Consider the following 25540-nt stretch of genomic DNA (forward strand, 5'->3'; position numbering starts at 1 on the left):
AGGAGGCCCTGGATGAACGAGTATCAGCGATGCCGGGTTAATACTTACGATTCAAGCAGAAGTTGGGCAGTGCCATATGGTATAGGTGGACCACAAGCACTCTGAGCAGACCCAGGCAGTAAAATTATGTTAATTTTCTATTTTCTTCTCTTCACTAGGTTGCAGCAACAGTGGGACAGCCTGCTAGTGGCCTAAAACACCCGGTGTCCAGTCCAACCATAGAGACCGGTCAGCAAGCCAACAAGTCAGAGGAGCTCAGGAAAGAGATGCCTGCCTGCCAGGAGATCAGGGAGTCTGGGAAAAGGACGAACCCTCGGCTGAGGCCTCGGGAGACGCCAAAGCCACCAGCACCTTCTCCAGACCACGTGGAGCCCACCAAAGAACACCGTCCATCTAGGAAGCAGGCAGAAGGACATTCCCATGCTCCCGAGGGCAGGGAGACCCAGCAAGGACTGTCAAATCAAGAGGACAAGAGCCAAGGTGAGGAAGAGCCATTGCTAATGAAATCGAGTCCTCCAGAGCCTGGAGAAAACACTCCTCTTGAGCAAATCACACATCAGACAGCAATAGAGGATGGAAAGTGCAAAGGAGCAGGAGCAGAGGTGACCGGGAGCCATCCCGGTGCAGAGTCAGGACAGAGCAGTGCAAAGGAGCCATCTCCGGGGACTGTGCACAAGGAGGTGGGAGGGACCCCTTTGGGGCATCAGGAGACTGAAACTGCAGCTCCTGTCTCAGTTCCAGTTGCCAAGGAAGAGAGGCTTCCCACTCCTGCAGCAGGGACGGCGGCGGCTCAGGATGTACCACTTGCAGCTCACGTCACCCCAGGGATGGAGGCTACGGCAGGGGTGGTCCCGTCTGGAGCCCAGCTGCTGCCTCCTGCGAGCAGAGAAACCGAAATCAAACAGGCGGGTGGATCTGCCCTGCAACAGAAGCTTCCAGCCAGCACGTTAGCAGGGGAGAGTGCCAAACCGGTGGCCATGGGACCTCAGGGGAAGGAGGGAGGAGAGCAAACAGACACAACTCCACGTCAGCAACTGGCAGCACCTTCGGGCGCTTTTGAAGGAGTCACTGAGGTTCAACCACAGGTACCACTGGTCCTGCCTAGCCCCGACAGACCTCAGGAGATGTCTTTGGAGGAGAAGGTGCAGCACAAAAACCTTGTTTCCTCCTTGAAGAACTACCTGCTGCTGCTTTTACAGATGTCGGATAGCAGTAAGGATGCCACAAAAGAAGACGCAGACCCCAGAGACAAGGAGCAGCCTGAGGCAGAGGAGGCCGTGGTCCCAGAGATAGGCATTGCAGGCTTGAGCCCCCGCACCTCCAGGAGAGTTTTGGAAAAGGTACAAAACAATCAGCTCTTCCAGACAGCAGAAAACTTGCCTCTGACCCCTAGGACGTCCAGGCGGATCACGGGCATGATCAATGAGGAGTTTGTTACCAGCAAGGAGATGCTGGCTTGCAAACCTGTGCCACCAAAGAGGCGTACCAGGGTCACTCCCGAGGCAGAGGGGCCACCCCAGCTCTCTGTGCCCGCCATCGTGGTGGGCAGCATGCCAGCAGCAGGAGCAGGGCAGCTTCCTAGTGATATTTCCAATTTACCTCCAGCCAGCCCTGAGAAAGAAAACCCTGGTGACCTTCTGGCAGTGCTACCTTGTGCTACACCAGAGGAGCTTGCTTCCGGGGCCCGACGCAAAATATACCTGCCAAAAACCAAGCAGGTAGGGGAGGAAGAGGAGGCAATCCCAGAGAGCCAAGGTCATGTGAGAAGTCCTACCGTTTCACCACGGCAATCCAGGAAGAGCGCAGCCCAGCTGCAGACACCTGCCCTGGCTCCATCCCCTCCCATGGAGCAACGCTCACCAACTCTCACGAGGAAGATGGCCACGTTGGAGGTGCCTAAGCTGTATGAGGAGCCCACAAGTGACAGCAGTGGTGACCACGAGGTACCTGAAGATGCTAAGCCAGAAGCACAGCCAGCAGAATCCAAGAAAGCAAATAACCCATTTAAAGGTAAGGGAAGAGGTGATCCCCGTGAAGCATGTTTCCTTGTTGCCTACAAAGGGAGCCTGGCCAACTGGGCTGGTGATAGTCAGCTGGGGCCACGTGGGTTCTGTGCGTTTGCAGGGTTTTCAGCATCGCCCTTTGGCCGTATGAAAGCCAAAAGTCTGCCCCAAGACTTCTTCCCTAGTGCAGGGAGGGCAGAGGAACGCAAGAGATGGCAGTGCTGAGACTGGCTGTCTCCACAGCCGGGACTTAGCCGTGGCAAAGGAATCATAATCCTCGGGTTCTTGGTCTGCATGTCCTGGTCCTCACCATGCCTCATGCTGGTCGGGGCCCAATGGGGGTCAGTGGGGTGCACGCTCCTTTTCCACCTCTGTGGTCAATGCTAATTTGATCCCTCATGGCATCAAATTAGAAAAGGCATAATCCTGCTGTTGAAGTGCTTGCGGGAGCCAGATGATACCCTCGTGGAAATCAGCCCTCTTGCAAAAGTAAAGGCAACCTTGAGAAATCCCTACTTGAGTAGATCAAAGCTTCCTCCAACATCGCATGGTGTTTCTCTGCGTTGCCTCTGGCTGAGCCCCACTAGGTGTTGTGGTGCTGCACTGTTGGAACAAATTTGTACCACTTGTATCCCACCGTATTTATCCAAGTGGAGCTCTGAGACCTTCCCTGGGAAGGCGATGTTATACCGGGCTGTGCCGACACACATGCAACACCCAACACCAGAGTCCTAAGCAGCAGCGCAGCTGCAGACAGCACTGTGTGTCTCACCATCCATCTCTTTGCACCCTGTCCTTAGCTCCACAGGTGATTCGTAAGATCAGGGCAGAACAATTTTCCGATGCGTCAGGAAACCTGAAACTTTGGTGCCAGTTCTTCAATATTTTGAGTGATTCTAAGCTGATGTGGTACAAGGACGAGATCCCTGTAGCAGAAGCCCAAAGGAGGTAACCTGCCGGCTCCGCTTTGTTGTAGTCCTTGCTCATAGCCCTGGGTTCGTGTGTTAAACCCGGCTCCTTGCGTTTGCTGGGGTGAAGATGCCCCTTCTGTGTTAGGCTGCATGGGAAGCTCATTGCGTGGCACGGTATGTTGTAAATTTTACCTTCTCGGTGCCCGGGGAGGGAGGGATCGCCCAGATGGGGAATTGCCAGCAAATTTGTCCTATTGATGGTCCATCTGGAGCCTAACTTAAGGGCTGGTGCTTTGAGTAGCCCTGGGGAGGGCAGAGCCTGACCCCGAACCTCGGGGAGGGCCAGGAAGGTGCTGTGCCCATCTTTGGGTTTGAGAACTGGGTATGGGCTGCAAAACTGGGACCCCAAGTGATACACGTAGGGGGGCAGCTGTGCTGGGAGGCTCTGGACACTGCACCCGAGCAGGTGTTTCCATGCAGCCACCGCTGACAAGCACCACCAGGGAAAAAGCAGCCCTGGCTGTGTCCCTTGGCACTGCCCTTGCACTGGGAGAGCATGTTCAGACAGCCGGGTGGCATGCTGTATCCTGGGTGCTCCTTTGGGTGCATTACGGAGAGCAACTTGTTCTCAAGCCCAAGGGAGCTTGTGTGGGAACATCACCCACGCTGGGTAGGATTTGCCTGATGCCTTGGAGTGTCCCTTGAGCTCCCTTTATAATGAGCAGGCAGAAAGAGGTGCTTCTGGGGCCGAAATGATCTCCTATGGCAGATACTGGAGCTGGGGCAGGTGGACCAGGAGTGGCCATTGCCTTCTAGCTGACCAGAGCAGGGCCGGCTCAGCCAGCGGGTCTCAGGATGAGGGTCCCACCTCTTCCCTCTGCGGCCCATCATCCCCTTGCTCGTTCACGCCGGCCATGGGGGTCAGAAACGGGCCTTTGGTTCTTGTGGAGACCTGTCTGCCCGGTGTGTCATCACCTTGGCTAGAGGGACTGCCAGCCCAAAGCTCGGTGTTGCAGGCTGGAGAAGGCTGGAAGCCTGCTGGTGCTGAATTCGTGCTTTGCCAGGCCCTCAGAGAGGGGGGGCTGCAGGATGGGGGGTGCTGTCTGCCCTCACCCCTGAACGGCTGAAAACGAAGCTGGACACCCCTGTGGCTGTTTGCCTTCCAGCCATCCCATCTAGATGCAGGTCTGTTAGCCCAAGCGCAGCCCTGACTCAGCCACCCTGAAGGCAAGTAACTTTATCGGTCTGTAGCCCAGTCTTGGCCAGATTTTGCCGGGCTTGCCTGGAAGATGAGCATCTCTGTGAGTACAAACTGCAGGGCAAGACTCCTGGTGTCATGAGGTGCTGGGGAGCAGCTGGGATGCTCTGGGGCTGGCTTCCTCTGCAGCCCTCTTCCAGCCCTCCAAGGGCGGCGTGGTGCCCCCCCCGCAGTGCGTGTGACAGGGCTCCCCTGTGCCCCTACGCGTCACACGGGGCTGATGCCATGCTCCGCTTTCTTCCAGCGCCGGCGACGAGGGCCAGGCAGCCTTGGCTGTCGTGCAGGCGTCCCAGAAGGACTGCGGGGTCTACCGGTGCGTGATCAGCAACGAGTACGGCACTGACTCCACCGATTTCCTGCTCAGCCCAGAAGGTGAGGAGCCCTCAGCAGCCTGGCAGCTCTATGGGCTGCCTGGCTGTGCTGTGGGGCAGCGCGGCAAGCCACAAAGAGGGCTTGGTGGCAGGCTGCAGAGGGGGAGCCCTGCACCCCCCAAACACCGCCTCTGTGAGGTGCCTCTGCCTCCACCTGCTAATTTATGAGTGATTCACACCTCCTTCCTTGCCGTCTCTGTGTGCCATCCTCCTTGGTATCCCTCGGTGTCCCATCTACCTGTGGGGCAGGGGGGGATCCTGGCAGTCCTTGACGCCTTTTTGCTTTGTGTCTCCTCTAGTGCTGTCAGGATTTGTCTTGCGGGAAGAGATTGAAGGTAAGGGCCATGTGCTGACAAGCTGCAACTGCTGCCCCTCGCTGTGCCGGGGACAGGCAGCTCTGTGGTGGGGGCAGGAGGTGTCCCCCTTGTCCCCCCTCACCTGCTCTTCCCCCCGCCAGTTGGAGAGGAGATCGAGATGACGCCCATGGTGTTCGCCAAGGGCTTGGCTGATGCAGGCTACTGGGGGGATAAGCTCTTCGGGCGTGTGGTGAGCGAGGACATGGAAGTGGGCGCCGGTTTCCTGCGCAAAGCCTGCCGTGCCAGAGCCATCTACGGCCTGGAGCCCATCTTTGAGTCTGGCTGCACCTGCGTCATCAAAGTGCACAATTTCATTGTCTTTGGGACCAAGAATGAGAACAGCCTCATCGAGAAGAACTACGATATCACCATCCAGGTGGGCACCCTCCGCCTGTCTCCCCACTCCTCCTCCATCTGTCTGAGCCGCAGTCCTGAGCTCTGTGCCCACTTTCTTTATTTCTATCCACTTTCCTGAATGCTCCGGAGGGGTCGAGCTGTCCAAGCGGGCTGCCGGTGTCCTTGTTATTCTTGGCTACAGCTCTTCTCTCTGAGCAGCACTGAGCTGCTTGGAGCTTTTCTGTCACTTGTCCTTTGCTCAGGGAAACAACTGGCAGCGGTCCCAAGGAATACCTCGCCAGGCAGGGGGTCCTAGGGAGGCAGTGGTGCAAGGCGGGACAGGGCCCTGACTCTCTTGCTTGCTTCTCCAGGAATGTAAAATCCAGAATTCCAGCCGCGAGTACTGCAAGATCTTTGCTGCTGAGGCACGAGCCGTCCCTGATTTTGGAGCGGTGCCTGAGTAAGTAAGGCTCCACTGGCTTGACAGCCTGGCAGAGTGTCCTGGGGGATGGCAGGAGGGTTCCCTGTGGGTGCTGGGGACATCCTGAGGGGCAGCACCCTGTTCTTCCACCCTCACGCGGGAGGGATACTGGGGGGAAGGCATGGGGAGAAGGCACAAGCCAGGGTTGCAGACCACGGTGCACATCTCCACGTGCTGCGGTGGCAGAGCTTGCCGGCTGGTGCTGACCCCATCTCTGCACTCCTGCGCAGGATAATTCCTGTGTACCTGATTTACCGACCGTCCAACAACATCCCCTATGCCACCATGGAGGAGGACCTGGGCAGGCCCTGCGAGCAGTACTGTGTCACTGAGAGAGATGGCAGCTTGGTGGCACGAGGCACCTCAGAGATCGTGCTCAAATGCTGCACCTTCCAGCATTGGGTCTACCAGTGGACGAATGGAAACATTCTCGTGACGGACATGGAAGGTAAAGGGATCTCTCATCTGATTCCCGTGGCCCCTCGCCACCCTCTGGCCTGCAAAAGGAGGAGGACGAGCCCTAGCCTGGCCCTCCTCCCTCTTTCCCCACGTGCCATGGAGCCCAGCTCCCAGGGCCATGACCTGCCCTTCGTGCTGGTGCCCATCCTTCTCTGGGCAGAGACTGGTTGTCCTCCCTCTTGTTGCAGGAGTGGGCTGGAAGATGACCAACGTGCGGATCGCCACCAACCTGAAAGGGTGAGTGACCCCAAGCTGCTGGTGCAGGGTGGCCTCAGCTGTCCCCAGCTCTGCTGCTCTGGCGGAGGGCCGTGGGGGTGAGCATGACTGGGCTTTGTCCTCAGCTCACTGCTCTCGCCAGATGTTTCCTGGTGCAAAGCAGGGGCTGAGGATGGCTGTGTTGGCAGGTTCCAGGGCCTGAAGGAAAGCTGCTTCCCCTCCCTGCTGGAGCAATTTGTGGCCGCTCACCAGTGTAACCGTTACTGCGGCATCCTGGGCCTGAAGACGCTGGAGCCAGCCAAGCCCAAGGGCTCCAAGAGCCCCTCCATGGGTAGGAAATCTGCCCAGTCCAGCCCCCAGCTGCAGAAGAAGGGGCTGGCGAGTCCCCAGGGGACCCGTAAGGCTGCCGTGAGCCCCAAGAGCTCCCGGAGAGCTGCGGAAACAGGGGAGGCCCTGGCAGCCTTCAAACCCAGCTCAGGAGACAGCGGCAGGTCTGGCCGCCCACAGTAGCCGGAGCGGCTGCAGCTGGGACCCCGGGCTCCAATGCCAGTCTGAGCAGCCCAGAGGCAGCCCGTGAGTGGGCCGGGGAAGGGAGACCCTGGCAGCAGCCGCTGCCCCTGCTCTCCTCCCTATGGCTCCTGCTCCGGCCCGTGGCGCTCGCGTTGTGTGGTGTGTGCTAGTGTGAGCGGCTCGGCCGGGGTCATGGAGGGGCTGTGAACTGGAACCCTCGCCCGTACCTTTTCACAAGAGCTGCTGCCAGTGGTGGAGCCTGGGGGCCACGTGTCCCCCCACGCTCGGGCTCGCTTTCCTCTCTCCAGTCTCTCCATTTGCCTTCCTTAAGGCAGTGGCTGTCAGAGCTGTTCCCTCTGGCTTTGCCGGCACCGTGCCCTCTGCCTGGCTCCCTCGAGCAAACTGGGATTCCGGGCTGCCCTCCTGCCTCCCAGCACCTCATGTCCCTCCTTGTGTCCTCCATAAAGCCACCGCGCCAAGCCCTGCCAGTGCTCTGTGTCAAGGATGTGAACCCTAACAGCGCCTAGGCGGTCCCCTTTGCCCTGGCGCACTGTGATTTAAAAGTTTTTGCTGCAGAGGGGTTTAGTGGTGGGCTGCAGGGCTCCTGCTGCTGCCGCATGTGGCTCTGGGGTGCAGGCCAGTCCCCTGGTGGGGTGCTGGCATCGGTACCGGCGGCTGCACGGGGATGCGATTTTGCTTTCCCCCCCCTCCTTTGCCTGGTGGACACTGCAGGTGACGGTGCTGCTGTGGGTGCCAGCCAGCGCCATGGTCAGGATGCTCTACCTCACACGGGGCGAGGTAGGGAGGCCTCCCCTCCGTGCCTCGCGCCACTTTGGCCCATGCGGGTGTCCAGCCAGCAGGAGTCACCCCTCCTTGCCCACCTGCTGCGTACAGACCCCGTACGCCCTGCCCAGCCCCACAGCATGACCTGGTCACACTTGCTTAGCGTCGTCCCCCACTTCTGCACCTGCCCTACCCCGGTGGCAGCAGGCAGTACCCCCTCTGGGCCCCGTGGCGGGAGACGGCAGTGGATGGGCAGCGATGCTCACGAGGGAGAGTACAGCGCCCTGTGTTGCATCAAGCCTCCCTTGTGCCCATCGGCTCTCTCAGGCAGCTGGCAGAGCGTGGCAGGGGGCAGCGAGGCTTGCAGAGAGCCCCAGCTGCTGCTCCTTCATCTCGCTGCAGAGTGTCACCTTCCCCAGGGCTTCAGAGGAGGCCGCCGGGTGCCAGCAGGGCCACCCCGCAGCGTGGTGTCCGAAACAGTGGCTTGGTGCAGCCGGGCAGAGGAGGGCAGGGAGTGGGGCTGAGAGTGCAGCGTGCTCCGGGGTCCTGGTGCTTTGTTGTTAGGTCATTGTAAAATAACGATGTACATAACGTGGCCCTGTTGGCGAATGGGTGCTCTCGAGTGCAATAAAGCGAGAAGGACTGGCCTGGTCCCCGGTGCTGTGGTCCCTGCGGAAAGGACACACCCAAGCGTGCGGCGGGACGGGGTGGCTTTGCATTTGGGGGAAGGAAATGTCTTCAAGTAATGGCTCTATCCCCCTCTGCACCCCATCCCGGTGAGAAGAGGGTGGCCAGGGCTGGACCCTAAAGCTGATGAGGTTTGCAGACAACGCTGGCTACAGCCCGATAAAGCGCCCTGTGCCCTGCAGGACGGCTGCAGTCAGAGCCAGGGATGCTGAGGGCAGGCACACGGGGATTTCCAGGGTTTATTTGGGAGCAGTTCGTTGTGTCCATGGGGCCAGCACCTACGGGCGCTGGTTGCAAGGTGCACAGGGATGTCCATCATCATGGCAGTGGAGAAGACCAGACGCGCAGGTCTCTGGCAGGGTTTTTTCTGCCTGGGGGATCAGTCCTGGCAGACCCTGGTGCCCTCGCCCCTGCCGCGGGCAGCTGCCTGCGGGATTCTAGGTTGTCCCTATGCAGGACGTGTGGTTGTAGTGCCCGCAGCACTGCGTCAGGCACAGCACGCTGTCCCCCACGCCGGCCCAGGGTCCCGTGAAGGAGAGCGTCCCGTTCTCGAGCACCGAGCTGGAAGGAGAGAAGCGGGGTCGGGACAAGCTGCCACCCCACCACCCCGGTCCCCCAGCAGGGCCGTACGGCTCCTTCCCACCCACCTGGCAAAGAGCTGCTTGCAGCACATGTACGTGGTGTAGCTGGTAGAGCTGAAGTTGGCGGTGCTGAGGAAGGTCACGCAGTCACCCAGCTCCGTTGGCACATAAAGGAGACCTGGGGCACAAAGTCTCCTGGTCGGGGCTCGTGCGAGCCCATGCATACAAATCCCACGCCCTGACTGTGCATGCAAATCCTGTGCCCCAGCCCCACTCGCAAAGCCCGTGCCCCAACTGTGCTTGCTTGCAAGTCCTGTACCTGGGACTGTGCTTCCAGGTCCCATGCGCCGTCCCACCACCTCACCCCCTAGACAGACGCAGCGGCGGCCCCGGGGAGCTCCTTGCAGTGCCCCACATGTCCCGATCCCAGCCCAGCTGTGGATGAGGGGCCCCGGCAGAGCTATTGGGCTTGGGCAGCACCTGGCAAAGCCACGGGGGGACAGCAGAGGGGTTGGAAACCCTGGCAGAGCCATGGGGAGGACACCCCAGCAGTCCCCGTCCCTGCCACCTGTGTTTATAGGGGTCTTCATCCCTCTGCCTGTCCCTCCTCAGCTCCTCCTGGCCCCGCTGGCAGTGGCAGGGACCTACCTGCCAGGCAGGCGTTGAGCATGGAGACGCAGATGCCGGTGAGCAGAGCTCGCAGCACGACGGAGGCCAGGTCGCCCTTGCGCTGGGGCACCATGGAGGCTGCGGGGCAAAGCAGAGACCGGGGCCGGTCAGAGCCTTGCTCCGGCTCTGCGCCAGGTTGAGGACAGGTGGGGACATGTCCCAGGTCCCCAGCTGGCTCTGCCACCGAGTGCCCTGCCCACCCCAAGCCCTGGTGTCAGAGCCCTCAGCGATCTCAGCCCTGGAGTCTCTGCTCTTTGCCCCGTGGCTGGCTGGCACCTGGGCTTGTGGCACATGCACGTGCTCTTGCCCACGGGTGCAGCACAAAATCATCCCTATCAATGCATAAAAGTCCTGTTTCTTATCTGTGTGCTGGCAGAGACCAAACACGGAGGCTTGAGGGCAGCACGTTCCTCCTGCCCCAGCTGAGCCCTCGCTCCCCGGGAGCAGGATCTCCCTGCGTGGTGCCCAGGCACCCAGGACGCGGGTCACACTCACCCAGGCCTCCCAGCATGATGCCGATGGAGCTGAGGTTGGCGAATCCGCAGAGCGCGAAGGTGGTGATGCTCTCGGCTCGCTCCTGGAGGAGACAGCAACAGGGGCTGGTCACCTTGGCCCAGCCACCAGAGCTGGTCATCAGGCCCAGAGCACCCAGAGCTGAGCACCGTGTCGCAGCTCCCAGCCCAGCCGGACACCATGGAGCCGAGTCCCACATCCCCATCCCTTCTCCTTCAGCTGTTTTTGGGAGCGAGGATGCAGTTGGTGGGCAGCCTGCCCCTGGGAGGGGCTGGGCTGGGGGGGACAGAGGGCCCTGTAGCGCCATGATCTGCCCCATCAAGAAGCAGGATTAATGGGACAAGGGCTTCGCCGATTCCTTCAGAATGAGCCCAGCAGTGCGTGGACATCCAAGTCTAGCTGTCCACAGGTGCACTCCCACCCCCAGCACCACCATCCCCCTGCCTGCCCTCCCCCTGTCTGCCTGGCCAGGTCCCATGCCCTGTTTTGGCTGGCTCCATCCCCGCGCTGTGCCCGGCAGGGTGGCCGGGTGTCCCTCACAGATATCCACTGCTTCCGGCTCCCGTCCCACTCCTCCAGGCCCGACAGGCGGTTTTTCTTGTAGGTGGCCAGCTGCTGGTACGCCACGAACTCGTTCAGGAAGATCTTGATCCCCAGGAGCTCGGCCACCAGCGGCGAGTCTGCCCAGTCTGCCCCCATGAGAAAGGCCACAGGCATGAGGACGTAGGAGCAAATCACCTGGGAAAAGTGTCCCAGAAGGGAACAACTCAGGGCTGACCACCTGCGTTGCCCCTGGCTCAGACACCCGCTGCCAGCACTTGCCCAACACCCAGCAGGGGTCTCGGCAGCCTCCTGAGGCAGTGGGCAAAGGTGGGCATGGTGGGGGGGAGCCTCGGGGCTGCCTGTGGGGTTACCTGGAAGGAGAGCCCCTCGATGTCCACCATCTCCCCTAACCAGCGCAAAGCAGCGTTGATGAACTCCAGCACGGCCAAGAAGGCAATGAGGTTGGCCGCGATGTTGGCCACGAGCCCCACGGAGGCGGCAGCCCCGTTGCTCGCAGCTTCCAGGATGTTCTGCTCTTCCCTGTGTGGAGAAAGACCCTGATGGGCTCACGTGGCCGCACAGCTCCTGTGTGGGCTCAGCTCTTGCTCCGTGGGTGTGCGCACACCACAGGCTCCCCCAACCTCAGAGACGTCCGCTTGTGGCCCTGGAATTGCTCCCATGGCTTCCCAGCGCTGGCCAGGATGCGTGCAGCCCTGCTCCACCATCCCCCTCCTCGCACTCACCCGCTGGAAAGGCGGATGCTTGCTTTGCCCTTGAACTTGGACTCTTCCACTTCGGGGTAGACGAGTTTGGACATGGCGAGGGCGCAGGGTGCGGCCATCACGGAGGCTGCAATCAGCGATGCCGCGTCTATCTGCAAGGCGCACGCCGTGGGCTGAGGCACCTCCGTGCGAGGCTGCGCCCGTGGCGTGCCACCCCAGGGCGCCCCAGCACGTGGCCGGCATGAGCCGGCGAAGCTCGGAGCCGCTCAGGGCTCCCTGTTGGCTCGGTGGGGGGGAAATGTCCCTTTTTTTCCCATCTTAGCCGGCCGCGGCATGTAGGGCAGCTCGCCTGGATGGAGGCATCGCTGGAGCCGCAGGGATCGCGGCCTCGGAGATGTTAATCTCTCCTGCTGTTTGACCTAATCGTGATGATTCTCGTCCCTCCCTTGTCCCTGTTTATCACTATCAGAGCAATAGGTTGTGCAACATTGCGAACTTCTACCTGCTGACGAAGAGCCAGGCTCCCAGTCTCACCCCTGCCCGGCCCACCTAGTGACAACATCTCATTTCGCTGACCTTTCACCCTTGGCTTCCTGTTTAAGGAGACTAATTAACGTTTAAAGAGCAGGAGCTCAGCCAGCAGGTCGAGGGGAAGGTTTATTCCCCATCACGGAGTGCTGATGAGACCAGGTTTGGACACCGCGCCTGGGGCTGAGGCACCGATGGACTGGAGAGGGCATCCCAGGGGGCCGGGGCACAGGACCACCAGGGCGATGCTGCAGGAGCTGGGCTTGCTCAGCTGGCAGGAGAGAGGGCGCAAGGGGCTGTGGTTGCTGTTCCCAACTACTCGAAAGGGGTTCGGAGGGAAGACGCTGCTCAGAGGTGCCCAGTGAAAGGGTGAGAAGAAACAACGCAGTTTCAGTGGGGAAATCCCAGTTGGATATAAGGGAAAAAATTGGTCCCCATGACCGGGACGCCTCTGGGGTGGACCAGAGAGGTGAGGGGAGATCTCCATCCATGGGGATGTTCACCACAACCGGGACAAGGCCCTGGGCATCCCCTTGGGCTTTGCCATCACCTCATTTGGGTGGGAGGGTGGATCAGAGACTCCCAGCTGGTCCTTTTGGGCTAAATTATCCCGTGATTGGGTGAGATTTGCACCACTCACTGTGCAAGGACAGGCAGTGAGGGCCCCACCGCAGTGCCCTCTGCCTGGAAGGACTCCGGGGTTTTGGCCACACCAGCCAAGGTGAGGCTGGACATGGAGGCACCCTGCCCTCATCCTGCTTATGGAAGGGGACCGTGGGGCACCTGCTGGGGGTCTCCTCCCCCCCTGCAAGTCCAGGGCAGGTCTTGTGTGTCAGGACCCCACAGCCAGGAGCACGTGGCATATATGACTCACCCCAAAGGATATGTAGGCACCCATCACGCTGCCTGCAATGGTGGAAAAGCCACCGGTCATCACAGCGTGGATTTCTGAACGGGTCATGTCTGCCAGGTAGGGGCGGATGAGCAGTGGGGCTTCCGTCTGTGAGAGAGAAAACCCCGTTGTCCTTGAGGGAGGGCCACGCGGGGACACGGGTCTTCTGGGAAGGGAGGAGAAGACCCTTCCTCTGGGCAGGCTCAGCTGCAAGGGCTGAGAAGGTGCGTCTTCTGCCCAGGTCCTTACCTGTCCCACAAAAATGTTCCCTGCCACACTGAGGGTCTCGGTGGGAGTGGTGCCCATCGAGATCTGAAGCAGCCAGGAGATCTGGGGAGAGACGGGGCCACCGCGTTCATAAAGGCTCCTGGCACCCTGCCACCCACTCCGGGAAGCAGGGCACTGTGTGGCCCTCCAGCCTGCTGCAACAGAGGTGGCCTTGGGAAGCGCCACCAGACCAGGTAGCAACATCAGCCCCAGGGTTGGGCTTTCTCAGGAGGAGATGCAAGAAGGAAGAGGGGGTTTGCGTGTATTCTTTTAGCAGGACAAATCACCTCAAATTAGTACCACCCCAGTTTTCCTGGGACATCCCACAGCTGATCATAGTAGTCAGAGAAGCCACCAGGGGCTTCTACTTTCTGCCACCGTCCCAGAGCCAGGTGTGTGGCCCTACCTTGACAATGAGCCACTGCATGACGCCGAGGTAGTAGAGGATGGACATCACACAACTGAAGAAAACAACGATGGGCAGAGTCTGCAGGCAAGGCAGCGGGGCGCAGGGGTTAGAGAGCAGAGCAGCACATCTGAGCACACCTGGGGACCAAGCGCCTCTGTCCCACAAGCTGGGCACGGCACGGTGCCGCATGGCCAGCCCAAGCTATCGGGTTGCCACAATGTTGGTCCAGCGTGGCAGGAGGGCCAGGGGCCAGCGCACATCCCCCATGGCACTGAGGAGGTCTACAGGCAGGTGCAAAGCCGAGGGAGACCCATCCTTGAGCTGGTTGAGCTCCGGCAACACCGGCTGCATTCAGCTCTCCGGGACCCAGCAAGGCAGCCAGGCCAGAAGACCAGGCTCTGCCTCTCCCTCCCGTACCCCGTTCCCCGGGCTGACCTGAAAGGCAAAGACTTCTTCAATGAGCGTGTTCCCGAAGACGAAGCTGGAGCCAGCTGTGGTGTAGCTCAGGAAGTACTGCAAGTGGAGAAGTTACATGGTAGGACAGAGGTCTCCATTAGCTCTTTCCCTGACATCTCACTTCCACCTAGCAGGGGGTTGTACCCACAGCTCCCTTCACTACCCCGCCAGAGAAGGACCTTGTGAAACCTAAGCTGGGGACACTGGTTTGCTGTCTCCGAGTCACAGGGCACCGCTCCAGCCTGCAAGGGGGACCGCACCAAAGGGCCTGGGCTGCTGCACAAAACCAGGAAAGAGACGGCTCTTCTCCAGCTCCCCCCAAAAATGTTTGTGAGCAAATGTGCAGTCCCCGCAGCTTCTCTGCCCCGTGCCACCCTCTGCTCTTCCTGCTGATCCCAGGGGAGTTACATGCAGAGTGCAAGCATGGGACAGACTCAGTACCTGGATCTGATCACCCAGCCACTGGAAAGCTTGGACGCCAGGGGATGTTCGGAGGACGAAGAGTCCAAACAAGAACTCCAAGCCAAGACCCCAGAAAACGGCTCTCCAGGACACCTGGGGACCAAGAGCAGAGCGGGGACTGAGAGGTTAGCGAAGGCTCCAGACTTCCCCCTCTGCCTTCCTGCCCCTTTGACAGCTGCACATGGCAAACACCATCACACTGTGCCCTGGTTGACAGTCATGGGGGTGCTAATAAAGAAAGTGTCATAGAAACCCACAAACATGGTGATAGTAGAAGAAGACAAGTCGGTGGGATGCAGGAACCGGCTGATGGAACATAACCTGCCAGGCTTACCCAGGAGGAGACAAGCATAGAGACCTCCTGATGGTTTGACCAGTAGTACAGACCCTCTAGGGCAAAACTTCCTGTTCCTTTGGAGGAAGGGGATGGAGAGATTGCCCAAAACATTGAAGCAGGTTGGGTTGGAAGCCACTGGGGCTTCCACCATTTCTGCCCAAGCCACCCAGGGCGCCTGAACCTCAGACCCACCTTCTACCTGCAGACACCTGATGCTCAGGCATGGGTCTGGTGCTGGGTCTCTGGGTCTGACCCGCTATGAGGGACATGGTGGAAAAGAGGATGGAGACACTAAGGGGGAGTCCTGAGCTGAGCAGTGGGAAGAAGGTAGCTTTGGGTCTCCATCCAGCCAACCAGCTCGGCTCCCCAGGGTGTGCCCAGCTCTGCCCTGGAGCCCTGGCAGGCTTCTGCTTCCTCCAGGGAGCTCCGGCGGTGGGCCATCTGGAGATGCCAGTGGGAAGGGAGCACTTGTTCCCCAGTGCTGGGTGGCTACCTCCTGCGAGGGGACCCATGGCCAAGCCACACCTGAAACACCTACTGCGCCGTGGTGCTTGGAGCAGGCAAACAGGAACAGCACCAAAAAGCAGAAGCCAGCTAATGAGATGAGCTGCTCCGGATTTCTGGAGGTGTCCAAAGCCAGCCACGTGATCAGGCCTCCCAGGAGGGCCACCCACACCAGCCTGCAAAGGAAATCCCAGACTGTCACAGAGAGGATGTCCCCATGGGGAGAGCAGCTCAGGAAGGGCAGGATCTAATTGTGCAGGAGATGCCACTGCAAGGACCATGCATCTGATGAAACCTGGGGGTCGCACACCAATGAGGGGTGCGAGTAGCCATCACGCCACTGAGGTAGAGCAGTAAGACGTTTCTGCCATGACTTTTAAGTGGCTCCCAGGTTGGGCCATGCCTTATCATTCAGGAGGTGCCTGCACGGCACCAGGGCATGTGCCCAACACCAGCGGCTGTCAGTTGCACCAGCCCAGCTCTGGTGGGGCAGCCATGGGAGAGGGGACCAGGCACCGGGAGGGATGTGGCCCTGCCTCTTCCTTACTCACCATTTCAGCCATGGCCAGGACTTCTGGAAGCACTTCCAAACGGGGCTGAGGAGCAGCAATACCTTTGCCCCACAGTGCTTCTTAAAGAAGCTCCAGCAGGTGAAGAAGACAACCACAGCAGTCATGATGACCAAGGCAAGGGCTCGCTGAAAGTTGAGCCAACAGGCCGCAATGAAGTAGCACAGGTAGGCTGGAGAAGGCACATTGGGGGTCAGAAATGTCAGGGCCAGAGGATCACAGATTCGTAACACTAACCAGGGCCAACAATGAGGTTCATTTCCTCCAAATGTCCTTTCCTGGCCACCCTTGAGGCTCGCATCTGTGTGTGGGGAGGACTTGGGGAGTACCACCCCAGCAGCCGGGCGCACTGGTGGTAGCAACTCAGCTGTCTGGGGGTACGTGGGGCGAGCAGAAGAGGCACAGCAAACCCTTTGGGTAGGAGGGGAAAGGGGAGGACAGTGAAGTGCAGGTAGGACCCATGGACAGGCGTGGTGGGGTGAGGAGGAGGAAGGCAGTGGGGCTGGTGAGAGCAGGTACAACCTCCAGGTGGGTGTCTGTGCCCAGTGCTTGGAGTCTGTGGGCACAGCCCGCCAAAGGGATGTGGAGATGGGGTCTCGGTGCCGGGAAGTCCTCACCTACTCCAAGAAGCCCCTGGACGACCATTTTCAACACCTTGGCATGAGCCTTGCAGAAGCGCTTTGCCTTGGATGCCGGCTGCAGGGCCTTCCTGGGAAGAGTCACACACCAGAGACGTGAGAAGTGCAGAAGATGGATCCTGAAGATCAACCCAACCCAACGGAGCCGGGTCGTGACCGTGCCTCCCAGAGGGCGCTTGTGGCAGCGGCACGGTGGTGTCGGTGTGCTGTGGCCTCTAGCACTCTGCTGCCCACACCCTGGAGGAGCGAGCTGGCCCGTTATGGCAGGGGAGACCCCACTACCCAGCCCAGCACCCCGGGCACCCGAGCGGAGGCTTGCTCTGGGTGGCTGCTATGGGGACAGAGAGCTGCCACTGCCACCCTGCAAAGCCGTACGAAGCCATCAGGCACCTTGTCCCCTCTGTGGTCAATGTGACCCTACTCTGCTCCCAGACCAGGTACTTGCAAGCCTGGTTTGACTCCAGGAGAAACGCCGGCCCAAGGATTGTGGACTCGCTGTTATCGCTGGAAATACCCCACATACACACACACATCTCCAGGGGCTGTCCTACCTGCAGTAGGAGGACAGTCTCCCTTCTCCTCTCCTCTCCTCCTTGCTCTCGCCACGTGGACCATCACATTCCTCATAGAGTCTCTCCTCCCCCTGGAAAACACGGTTAGTGGGAGCACACTGAGCAGCTCCTGCAGCCCGACCCGGGGGAAGGGAGGACTCACCAGGGAGCTGAAAGCTGGGTTATCTGCACCCTTCTCAAGGTTGTCCAGGGTTATCTGTTTTTCTTCCATCTCCAGAAGTGATGCAGCTTCAACGCATCAGAGAAACTGCACTGCGAGGGACCAACGTTGGCTGGGGAGAGGAGGAGGGGATCAGCTTTGGGAAGGATGAACATCCAACCCTGATTTTTCAATTTTGGGTCTCTGAGAGGAGGACACCCTTTGCAGTAGGGATTCGGAGCAGTTCCTTCACCAGCATGTCAAGGGACCATCCCAGGGGGTCCTCAAGCCATGGGGCTGGTGTGCTGACTGCCTTGTTCTCCTGTAACTCTGGGAAGGTCTGTGCTCTTCTGTGCTTCCGAGGAATTACAGGAGAGGATTAGATGCAGCAGGGAGAGCTGGTACTCCTCCTCCAGGTTGGTGGCAGTGGCCACCAGCCTCCACGAGCCCCTTTGCAAGGGGGGTTTTGCAAAAAATAAATCTGCCCCCATCCCTCATGGAGAGCTCGTGGTACAACCGAGTAAGATAAGGAAGAAGGTCCTTTCAGGCTGATAACTAGTACGGTGCAGGAGTGATGGGTAGGAATAAGCGGTAGCTCGCATGGGAACTCGTCCTAAAGGATGATCATACTGGGAGAACTGGTCCAGCAAAGCCAGAAGAACCAGTATTATGCTGGGGCAGGAACCCTTGGAGCATCCCATTTGCACACTCTCCCAGTTCCTCTACCTGGAGAAGGACGAGGGAAGAGCAGAGAAGGCAGCGATCGGCGGTAGGAGCACCCTTGTGTAAGGACAGAGGGAGGAAGGCGATGTCCTTGTTTGGAGGAGGGTCGCAGAGCTCTGCACGGAGAAGGTGGGAGCAGGAGGGTCATCGCCTGCTTCCTGCAGCCTGAGAACTAGGGGCTGCTGAGGGCAGCGACCCAGCCCCAAATGAAACGACTGGGGGTGAGGAGTTTTGGAGAACATCCCCCTCAACGTGGGACCTCGAGGCGGCTGAAGGTGGTGGTGGGGTCTACAGGCCAGCGGAGCCACCAAGGGGGACCACTGAGACGTGCTGGCCCCCGGCATGTCCCTGGGCTTGTGGTTCCTTGGCAGCAGGGCAGGACCCTGGGCCATGGTGGGAACCCAGAACCCCAGACCTCCTCCAGGGCCTCCAGCACCGCTGGCGCCTCCTGGGGCTCAGGGATCCCCCCCAGGACCCTGGCAGGATCTGGAAGATACCCCTCCCCAAGCCCACTACCGTTTCAGGGACACCCCCCAGGACCCCTCTGGGCTCAGTGACCCCTCCAGGACCCCCCAGGGCTCCGGGACCCCCCGGGGCTCCCAGCTCTCCCTGTTCCTCCCAGTGGACCTCTGGGCTGATGCCACCTCCACAGCCCCCCAGTGCCACCCCCCGCCACACATGGCTCATCTGCCGTTTGTTTTGGTGATGCCCCATTGGCCGCCAATCAGTGGGGCAGCAGATGGGCCCCCCCACGGGCCCCCTCGCCCCATGGTTCCCTGTGTCCTCACACCATGCCCTCCCCCCGTGTCCTCCTGTCCCCCACGGCCTCATGGTGCAGCGTGGCCACACGCCCCTCTGCCCAACCACGGCAGCCCTGCACCCCACGCCCTCATGCCCCCTATGTCCCTGTGCCCCATGCCCTCATGTCTCCATGTCCCCGTCCCCCCCTATGTCCTTGTGCTCCACGCCCTCATGCCCCTCACACCCTCATGCCCCACAGCCTCATGCCTCTGTGGCCCACTCCATCGTGACCCCCATCTCCTCACGCCCCACGCCCTCGTGCCCCCCATGTCCTCAAGCCCCGCCATATTCCTGCATCCCATGCCCTTGCACCTCTATGTCCTCATGCCCACCATGTCCCCGTACCCCACACCTCCATGTCCTTGCGCCCCCCCATGTCCTCGTGCCCCACGCCCTCGCACCCCCTACACCCTCACACTGCCCCACATACCCCCACCCCACGCTCTCACCCCCCTATGCCCTCATGCTCCTCACACCCTCATGCCCCACGCCCTCACGCCCCCATGCCCCACTCCACTGCGACCCCCATCTCCTCGTGCCCCACACCCTCACGCCCCTGTGCCCTCGCCCCCCACGCCTTCACGCCCCCCCATGGCCTCGCACCCCTCCCCGTGCCCCACGTCCCCCCACGCTCACCCGCCAGCCCCGACGTCTGCGCAGCTCCCGGTCCCGGTTACCGATTAACAGCTCGGTCCAAAGAGCTGGGCTGGGCCCCGCGGCCGCCACAGCTCCTCCCGGGGCTCACGCCCGGCCGCCCACGGGGCACCCTGCCGCCCAAAATAGGTTGCCCAGGGGCACTTTCACACCCTGGTCAAGCGAGCCCGGAGGGAAGATATGAAAAGCAGAAATCCAACCTTTACCCGCATCCCGGGTAAGGAGCCGGGCACCTGTGGCCTCTGGGGCCGCGGTGGTGCAGGGTGTGGTGTCACCTGGTCCCTGAGCAGTGCGGGGCGGGCAGGGCTGCCCCCAGCGAAGGCGCTGCCCGCCAGCAGGCGTGGGGTACCGCTTCTTCAGGCGGGTGTCCATGTGCCACGCGGTGCCTCTATGGAAATGCTCCCTGCGCCGGTTCCCCAGCGCATACGAACAGCACCTTCTCCCTGGGGATTTTATCCAGTCCTGTTGCTAAAGCTGCCTAAATTTGCAAGTCCAGAGGAGGCCCTGGAGATGTTGGGAGGGCTGGAGCCCCTCTGCTGTGAGGAGAGGCTGAGAGAGCTGGGGGGGTTCAGCCTGAAGAAGACAAGGCTCTGGGGAGACCTTCCAGCCCCTTCCAGTCCCTAAAGGGGCTCCAGGGAAGCCGGGGAGGGACTCTGGATCAGGGAGGGGAGACATGGGACTAGGGGGAACGGTTTTACACTGCAAGAGGGGAGATTTAGATGAGATATTGTGAAGAAATTGTTTGCTGTGAGGGTGGTGAGCCCCTGGCCCATGTTGGCCAGAGAAGCTGTGGGTGCCCCATCCCTGGAGGTGTTCAAGGGCAGGTTGGACGGGGTTTGGAGAAGGTGGCATGGTGGGAGGTGTCCCTGCCTAGGGCAGGGGGTGGCACTGGGTGGGCTTTAGGGTCCCTCCCCCCCAGCCGCCCTGTGTCTCTGTCAGACGGGGCCGCCGCAGCGGGATTGCGCCGGCAGTGCCTGGTCCAGCCCCGAGCGCCAACCCCCGCGGGTGCGGAGGCCGCTCCGCTGCGACTCTCCGGGGCTGTTGGTCCCGGGGTCGGTGGGACCCAGCACCGCACCCGCTCCACCCCCGCGGCGTCAGGGCCAAGAAGCGTCTGGGCGCCAACCGCGCCCAGAGCCCCGGTAGCGCGCCGTGATCGTATAGTGGTTAGTACTCTGCGTTGTGGCCGCAGCAACCTCGGTTCGAATCCGAGTCACGGCATCGCCCGGCGGTACCACGGCACACGGGCTCAGCTTTTTTCACTCTTCACCCTCCCGCGGCGGCCTTAATCTCTTATTTTCTTTTATTTATTTTTTATTTTAATTTCATTTTATTTTTTTCTTTTTGTCACGTTACGCCGATATTTCACACAGGGTTTTTTTTTGCCGCGGCCCCCAGCGGGGCGCGGCGCTGCGGGGCCGGGCCGGGACCCCCCCACTTCCCCCAGTGCTGGGAGCGGAGGGTAACGGCGCCACCGGGAAGGAAATAAACCGAAATAAACTAAACTAAAATACAACCAAAATAGGATCAAAATAAGATCAAATAAAATAAGATAAAATAAAATAAGACAAACCCTACATTAAACTCAAATGAAAAGTAAAGTAATAAACTAAACATAAAATAAACAAGCTAAAATGAAGTAGTGAAGTGAAATAACATAGTAAACTAAACTAAACTAAACAATAAAATAAATTAAAGTAATAAACTAAACTGAACTAAAATAAAAAAATAAAATAATAAATTAAACTAACCATAAAATAAACTAAAATGAAGTAATAAATTGAAATAAAATAACAAACTAAACTAAAAAATAAAATAAAACAATAAGATAAAATAATGAAATAAAACAATAAAACAAAATAATGAAATAAAATAAAAATTGAATTCAAGGTGCAAAAGAGAGCCCGTGTGCCGTGGTACCGCCGGGCGATGCCGTGACTCGGATTCGAACCGAGGTTGCTGCGGCCACAACGCAGAGTACTAACCACTATACGATCACGGCGCGCTACCGGGGCTCCGGCCGCGAGCGGCGCCCAGGCGCCTCTTGGCCCTTGTGGGGCGGGGCTGCGTGTGGGTTGGGCACCCCGCCCCGCGCCTGTCTCCATGGCGACGCACCCTGAGTGGCAGCCTCTCCCCGCCCTCGCCGCTCGCTCTGCGCCTGCGCAGGGTCGGCGCTGAGGGGCCTTGCGGGGCCCGGCCCTGACCCGTACCGGGACCGCCACCGGGACCCCCGAACCCGGCCCTGCCCCCCACCGGGGCCGAGACCCCCGCTCGGCACTCCCGAACCCGACCCCTGATCCCCAGCGGGGCCCCAGCCCGTGCCGGGACTCCGGTCCTCTCCGCGGCCCTCAGCCCGCAGCCGGGCCCCGCTCCTCGCCCCGCTCCTCCTCCGAGCCGGGTTTCAGCCCTCCGCCCCCTCTGCCAGCCCCAGCCCTCCCTCTGCGGCCCTGGCCCAGCCCCAGGCCGCTGTCCCGACCCCGTCTCTACTTCCAGCCCTCACCCTGAGCCCCCCCCACCTCGTACCGCGGCCCTTCCCTTCGCCCCGGCCCCCAGCCCTAACCCCACCTCTCCCCCTCGCCCCCCCGGGGGTGTTTCTCGGTGAGTTAAGTTTGTCTTCACCCCAGCATTAAGGACAGAGGGGAGGCTGAGGGACTAAGGGTGACCTTGTCTTTGTGGCCCAAAACCGTGCCAGGTCCCAGCCTGCGCTGCGGCTCCTGTCTCTCCCTGGTGAAACACACATTAATAGTTAATGACTGCTTGCCGTCACCGTTGCTGCTGATTTTTGCAGCGCTCCAAGTACCAAAGGCTCTTTTATTTTCACAGATATGCGAAGAATTCAGAACACCTGAGATCAAAAGGATTTCTTTGTGCAAAATATTTTTAGAGCACTCGTGGCACTGACTTCAAGGCGCTCGTCTGGCCCGGATGACTCATCCCGCTGTGCTGCGTCAGGGGGAAGAGCGGGGCACAGGAACCTCTGCTCCTGCGCAAGCAACGAGCAATCGGCATCATATATATACGCACCTCGACGCTCTCTACTTGCTTGTGAGGGGATGCTGGAAGAGGCAGCAGTCTCTTGCCACCATGCTGGGCAGGGGTACGTCCCCACACCACGTCCATTCTTGTATATCTGCTGCCAATGGTGAATCCCAAATCTAATAGAGTCTTCCCGAGGCCTGGGACAAACCAGAGGAAGGCCCTGTGCACCTTGATTGCTCTGTGAAGTAATTACTCCTGCTTGATTGTTCTGTGAAGTAATTACACCCTGAGCTCCTCATCTTGCTCGTATCCAGCCCAAAAGAGCTCAGTGTGGTGGAGGAAGACAGAACAACCTTTTGTGTCCTCCCTTAGCCTATGTCCACCTCTTTCTTTCCTCCCACAGCCTCTTTGCTCTTGACTCGCCCCGCACGCTGGTGTGTGCGTGCTGGTCCCTCAGCAATGGTGGGAACCTTTGCAATGGGAGGTCCACAACATCAACCCCGGCTGACCAGGAGATGGTGGAGGAGGGGGCTCCTTTGTGGTATCTCTGAATGGCCTGGGTGTCTGCGTGGTTTTGGTGCTGCCCTCTTGCCCCACTGCTGCCGTTCTCCCTCCCTTGTCCACCCCCCGGGGATTCCAGCCTGTCCCACACATAGGGCTGCAGGAACACTACTCTTGCTCACCTGTGGCCAACCCTCTCACCATCTGCGTCCTCATGCTGGACCTAAAGTGGGTGCAGCATCACTGGTAGGAGATACGTGTGTCTCCTCCCATGTCCAGGGAGTTTAACGCTGTCATCAGCCCCTTGGCTGCACCGTGGAGAGAGTGCCCAGTCGTCTGCAGGACAGGGGGTAGCTGAGCTGGGCAGGTGGGCTCATCGCAACCTCTGAATCTCAAGGCACGAGCTTGTGGAGGGGAGAGGTCCTTGTGCTGCCCTGTGCCTGGGTGCTTCTGCCTTTCTCCATGCTGAGTGGGTGGTGTCACAATGGCACTGAGCTGGGCTGTGTTGCCGGTGAAGGGAAAAGCCCAGCTCCATGCTGGCCTGCTCTCACGCATGGCCCTGGACAATTGCTGCCTTGGGTCAGCACAGCTGTGGTGGGGAAGAAGCACCCAAGGGAGAAGGTGGGACAGCATGGAAATGTGGAGCACCTCTGGTGGGACATGCTGCCTATGCCTGATGGGGACAGAGAACCTACAGCAATGCAGGCAGTGATCAGGGGATTCCTCCTCGGGCACTTACATGGGCAGGCAGAGCGGGACCCCTGAGGTTGGTGTCCACCATGGTATTGATCCTGATTCTCACCTGGCGTGGTGCAGGGCTCGTGGTTGCATGGATGTCCTTGGCCTCAGCAGTGTGCCCTTGTGGTCAAGAAGCCAAATCATCTCCTGGGGCGCATTAGAAAGAGTGTGGCCAGCAGGTGGAGGGAGGTCATCCTCCCCTGCTGCTCTGCCCTGGGGAGGCCACATCTGGAGCACTGGGTCCAGTTCTGGGCTCCCCAGTTCCGGAAGAACAGGAAACTGCTGGAGAGAGTCCAGTGGAGGCTACAATGGTGATCAGGGGCCTGGAGCGTCTCTGTGCTGAGGAAAGGCTGAGAGCCCTGGGGCTGTTCAGCTGGAGAAGAGCAGGATCTCTCAGCCTGCTCTTCTCCAGGCTGAACAACCCCAGGGGGGCAAGAGGATGGGGCCAGATTCTTCTCAGTGGTGCCTGGGGACAGGACATGGGGCAACAGGCACAAACTGGAACATGGGAAACTCCATGTCAACATGAGGAAAAACTTCTTTACTTTGAGGGTGTCAGAGCCCTGGCACAGGCTGCCCAGAGAGGTGGTGGAGTCTCCGTCTCTGGAGACATTCCAAACCCACCTGCATGCGTTCCTGTGCCACCTGCTCTGGGTGACCCTGCTTTAGCAGGGGGGATTGTAGTGGATGGTCTCCACAGGTCCCTTCCGACCCCACCATTCTGTGACTCCGTGGTGTGTGCCGAGTGCTGCTCACAGGGAGTGTTCGGGGCAAGCTCCTCAAGGGTCAGGGAGGAGGCAGCAGGGCTCATGCTTTGGATGCTCGGCAGACGTTTCTGGAAGGGGGAAGCAGGCAGAACAGCAATGATCTCAACTGCTGGAACAGGCATGACTGAGATAAACGCTGCAGCGATAAGGAGGAGTCGGCCAAACATGGAAGTGAGCAGGGAGGTGGCAAGTGGACATGGAGATAAGCGCCTGGTAGGTGCACAAGAGGAGGCACGAAGCTGCTGCCACCCATTACTGGCAGTGGTGGCCCTGTCCTGGTACAGGTTCCTACCCATAGGCTGCTTTCCATAACAGGATTTGGATACGACCGCTCCTAATGAAACCATGCCAGGTTGTCAGGGCCCCAACAGCCCTTTGCTGCCCGGTTTTGTCCACAGGATGCTGCTGCTCTGGCCTGGGTGGTTCGGACCTGCCAGGACGTGTTCACGTGGTGTGGAGGAAAAGGGATGAGCTTGTGGGGACACTGAGGAATTGTCCGTCTGCTGGATGACCTGATCCCTTCGGGCTCTGCTCAGCGCCTGGGGAGGATGGCTGCTCCAGCCAGGCTCCTCTGCTCTTCCCACCCTGCTCTGTCCCTCGGTGGCGTTTCTCCAAGCCCTCTGATGCCTATGGGTTGCGTTCGATGGGATTTTAAAGGCGCCTGCAATGTCGAAACACTGGTGCAGCCAGGCAGAGAATGCTGCTGGGCCTAGACTTTGCCACTCTGTGGCACAAACATAAATCTTCTGGCTGGCACAGGGACAAGAGCAATTCATCACCGCGCAGCTGTCTCGGCTGCTCTGCCCCTCAAGCAACCTCTCCAGCTGTTCCCTTGCTGGGCAGCCCCTGGCCTCCTCTCCCTGTCCCAGGGTGGCCGATGGGAAGCAGAGCGATCCCCACCGCCTCCTTCTTTAGTCTTGGATTCCCAAAGCAGCCCCAGGAGCTGCCCGGGGAGGCAGGATAGACGCCAACGCTGCAAGGAGGCAGTCTGTGCTTTTCTGGTGGTAGAACACCGTACGCTGACGCAGGCCAGCACTGTCATCTCTGGCTATTCAGAGGCCATAAATTCAGCTTGCCATTTGCTCTGCTGCTGAAAGCCCACCTTTCTTCCCGAAGAAATCAGAGTGACTCCAGTGCGCTATACCACCTAGCCCAGTGTGCCATATTCCCATGTCCACAGGCACCGCTGGGCCAGCACAGGATGCTGG

The 25540-nt window shown here is 59.8% G+C and overlaps 2 protein-coding genes and 2 non-coding genes across 6 annotated transcripts in view; 2 read left to right on the forward strand and 2 right to left on the reverse strand.

The window, feature by feature from the left end:
• The window catches only part of ALPK3 (alpha kinase 3), a 34019-nt gene extending 25683 nt beyond the window's left edge, over window positions 1-8336 (forward strand). For both annotated transcript variants that reach the window (XM_063345915.1, XM_063345916.1), the window contains 9 exons: window positions 159-2010; window positions 2804-2951; window positions 4417-4544; window positions 4843-4878; window positions 5001-5275; window positions 5607-5695; window positions 5947-6164; window positions 6364-6412; window positions 6580-8336. In XM_063345915.1, the coding sequence (XP_063201985.1) occupies window positions 159-2010; window positions 2804-2951; window positions 4417-4544; window positions 4843-4878; window positions 5001-5275; window positions 5607-5695; window positions 5947-6164; window positions 6364-6412; window positions 6580-6901 (3117 nt within the window). In that variant the 3' untranslated portion in view covers window positions 6902-8336. The remainder of the gene's footprint in view (window positions 1-158; window positions 2011-2803; window positions 2952-4416; window positions 4545-4842; window positions 4879-5000; window positions 5276-5606; window positions 5696-5946; window positions 6165-6363; window positions 6413-6579) is intronic.
• Window positions 8337-8802: 466 nt separating this feature from the next.
• On the reverse strand, window positions 8803-19385 carry SLC28A2 (solute carrier family 28 member 2). 2 transcript variants are annotated; one of them, XM_063347107.1, is made up of 19 exons: window positions 19333-19385; window positions 17899-18011; window positions 17176-17305; window positions 17013-17104; window positions 16441-16532; window positions 15806-15995; window positions 15289-15430; window positions 14393-14506; window positions 13931-14008; window positions 13493-13573; window positions 13069-13149; window positions 12802-12927; window positions 11421-11551; window positions 11049-11217; window positions 10675-10872; window positions 10117-10198; window positions 9601-9699; window positions 9019-9130; window positions 8803-8932 (listed from the first exon to the last, which is right to left on the reverse strand). In XM_063347107.1, the coding sequence occupies exons 3-19, from the start codon at window positions 17242-17244 to the stop codon at window positions 8809-8811; spliced, it is 1980 nt and encodes a 659-aa protein (XP_063203177.1). In that variant the 5' UTR covers window positions 17245-17305; window positions 17899-18011; window positions 19333-19385; the 3' UTR covers window positions 8803-8808. The 2 variants fall into 2 exon arrangements, with proteins under 2 accessions (XP_063203177.1, XP_063203178.1); XM_063347108.1 differs by lacking the exons at window positions 17899-18011; window positions 19333-19385 and having other exon boundaries at window positions 17176-17383.
• Window positions 19386-20496: 1111 nt separating this feature from the next.
• On the forward strand, window positions 20497-20568 carry TRNAH-GUG (transfer RNA histidin (anticodon GUG)). Its single transcript has one exon. It is a non-coding gene; the product is annotated as a tRNA-His (tRNA).
• A 709-nt stretch (window positions 20569-21277) lies between these two features.
• TRNAH-GUG (transfer RNA histidin (anticodon GUG)) lies at window positions 21278-21349 on the reverse strand. Its single transcript has one exon. It is a non-coding gene; the product is annotated as a tRNA-His (tRNA).
• Window positions 21350-25540: the final 4191 nt, after the last annotated feature.

Source organism: Chroicocephalus ridibundus, chromosome 9 (genome assembly GCF_963924245.1).
Source record: "Chroicocephalus ridibundus chromosome 9, bChrRid1.1, whole genome shotgun sequence".
Taxonomy (NCBI): domain Eukaryota; kingdom Metazoa; phylum Chordata; class Aves; order Charadriiformes; family Laridae; genus Chroicocephalus; species Chroicocephalus ridibundus.